Source organism: Sardina pilchardus, chromosome 7 (genome assembly GCF_963854185.1).
Source record: "Sardina pilchardus chromosome 7, fSarPil1.1, whole genome shotgun sequence".
NCBI lineage: Eukaryota > Metazoa > Chordata > Actinopteri > Clupeiformes > Clupeidae > Sardina > Sardina pilchardus.
Genome location: NC_085000.1, coordinates 31457838 through 31460337, shown reverse-complemented (window position 1 = coordinate 31460337; position 2500 = coordinate 31457838). Strand labels below are relative to the sequence as shown.

The following is a 2500-nucleotide window of genomic DNA, read 5'->3' as shown; positions in this document are numbered from 1 at the left end:
TTTTCGACTAAATCTATTTCTGTCACAACTCACCCTCTGATTCTCATTGTCTTTCCTCCCCCTCCTTCTCATCTTTTTTCTTTGTCTTTCTTGTGTTTCTTCACTCCTCTCTCTCTCTCTCTCTCTCTCTCTCTCTCTCCCCCTCTCCTTCAATGTTTAGTCCTTCAATGAACACTGATTAAATCTAGGCTCAGGCCAGAGTATGTCTGTTACTGAATGAATTTTGATATTAACGGCCCTTTCTCTGATATACTTGGTATTGTGTTGTATACGTGTTGATGTGTAGATGTGTCAGATGTAAATGTTTAGTTCTCCAATATTTTTATTATTTGCATTGTGTCATATGCCAATTCTCTTTCTTTTTCTCTCTCTCGGCCAAATTATATCAATCTAATCTCTCTATAAATTGCAGGAATGTCTGTGTGTTTATGTGTGTGTGTGTGTGTGTGTGTGTGTGTGTGTGTTTGTGTGTCGCATATCTGACGAACCGTTCGTCTAATTGATTTCAAACTGGGCAGCTGTCTTGCTACAGGCGCGAATAAGTGCATTGCCAAGTTTGATGTTATTTGGATAAGAAATGCCAAACACTAAACAAGTAAACCAAAATAAACAAACGTCAATTCCAACTACAAGGTCCCAGATTAAAACGAGTGATAATGGTCCCGAATTTAAGGATGTTTCAGAACGCCACACATGGAAGTATGATCAGTTATGAGTCAGTTAGAGCATGATGTCAGGCTTCCAGAGACCAGTTTTTGAGTCGCATCGTTGAAAATTTCATATAATGATCATTGTTTTTTCTATCATCAACATAGCGAAACATAGAGTCTTAACTCAAAGCTTTAGTCTTATGTCATTTTGATCAGCTACAGACAATGACAGAGCATAATGTCATTAATAGGCTACCAGAGATAGTTTTCACATCATTGCCAATTCATATGCTGATCATTTCACACAATGGTTTGTCAAGTTATTCAATAGGCTTAACATATAGCCATGACCCAAAACAGCTGTTAGGCTTATATCATTTTGATCTGTAAAAAATGTACATTCGTTGAATTCTGCTCACACCTGTATTATATTATCATTTTATAAAATATTCAGTATTCATCATTGATTGCTTATAGCTGTAATTTCCTGATCATCTCATTTTTTAAAAAGTAGGCTTATATGCGGACATGTGCAATTGGTTACAGGTTTTCTACAGGAATAGCATGTTTGAATGGGCACTGCACTAGTCATGCAAAAACATCTATCTGGAGTTAGATGGCTTGCATTGTGAAATGATCTTCATTTCTGAATGAGGTTAATGTATACAGTAAGTACATTTCTTTCTCTCCCCCTCCCTCTCTCTCCTCTCTCTCTCTCTCTTCCTCTCTCCGTCTCCCTCTTTCTCTCCCCCTCCTCCCCCTCTCTCCCTCCCTCACTCCCTTTCTCTCTCCCCCTCTCTCTCCCTCCAGCTCGTTTGCCATGTCTAAGGCAGCAGTGAAGAAGCTGCATTGGCGCTCTAAAGTGCAGGAGAGCTTCATCCCGCTCGACGGGGCTTCGGGTGACCTGGGCGTGGCCGTTGGAGGCGGAGCCGACTATGGGGAGTTCCCATTCGTCACTGCAGCCCCTGGGGGCGGAGTCACGGTGGGCGACGTCATTCTAGAGATCGGCGGAACCCCGGTGCTGGGGATGACGCTGGGGGACGTGCGGGGCGTCCTCAACACCTGTCCTCACCCCGTGCGCATCAAGAGCGTGTCACCAGGTGAGCCTCACCCTCAGGAACGAGTGAGGAGGGAGATGGAATGGAAGGATGAATGAATCGTAAAATTACCCTTCATTTTTGTAGGAAAATATCTAGATTTAGATGTAGCTGTGGTTATCAGATCTAATTGTAATTTAGATGTAGATTTATTTACTGATCAGGGGTTAGTTCAGAGGCTGACTATCACACGTCAAGCAGTGCACCCTGTTCTCAGAATGTAATGCACCATTTTGTTTTTATATAACCATATTGCATTATTTATAAAGTATTACAATATATATACAGTACATATCTTAAGTTTGAAGACTGTTAAGACTGTTTATGTTGTGACAGAGGGTCACCTGCGATAGACTGGTGTCCCATGTAGGGGGAGTTTACTGTACAACTCTCCTCCACTTGGCACCGCAGTATCGGTCCTGCTAGCCTTCATTTGCCAGGGGAGGATGAACCATTAACTGTGAAGACAGCAATCCTGGGGCATCATTTGAATCTGTCCAGACCTCCCACTCGCCCATCAGGTCTTCCTCATAAACACACACGCACACACACACACACACACACACGCACACACACACACACACACACACATACACACACACACACACATACACACACACACACACACACACACACACACACACACACACACACACACACACACACACACACACACACACACACACACACACACACACACACAAGAGACCTTTAAAAAGCTGACCGTGTGGCTGTGGTGATGTGAAACAGGCG

The 2500-nt window shown here is 43.1% G+C and overlaps 1 protein-coding gene across 1 annotated transcript in view; it reads left to right on the top strand.

Annotated features, from left to right (window-relative positions):
• LOC134088122 (membrane-associated guanylate kinase, WW and PDZ domain-containing protein 3) overlaps positions 1-2500 on the top strand; it is an 88811-nt gene that overhangs the window by 20525 nt on the left and 65786 nt on the right. Inside the window, exon 2 of the mRNA XM_062542052.1 lies at positions 1461-1750. Within this exon, the coding sequence (XP_062398036.1) occupies positions 1471-1750 (280 nt within the window). The 5' untranslated portion in view covers positions 1461-1470. The remainder of the gene's footprint in view (positions 1-1460; positions 1751-2500) is intronic.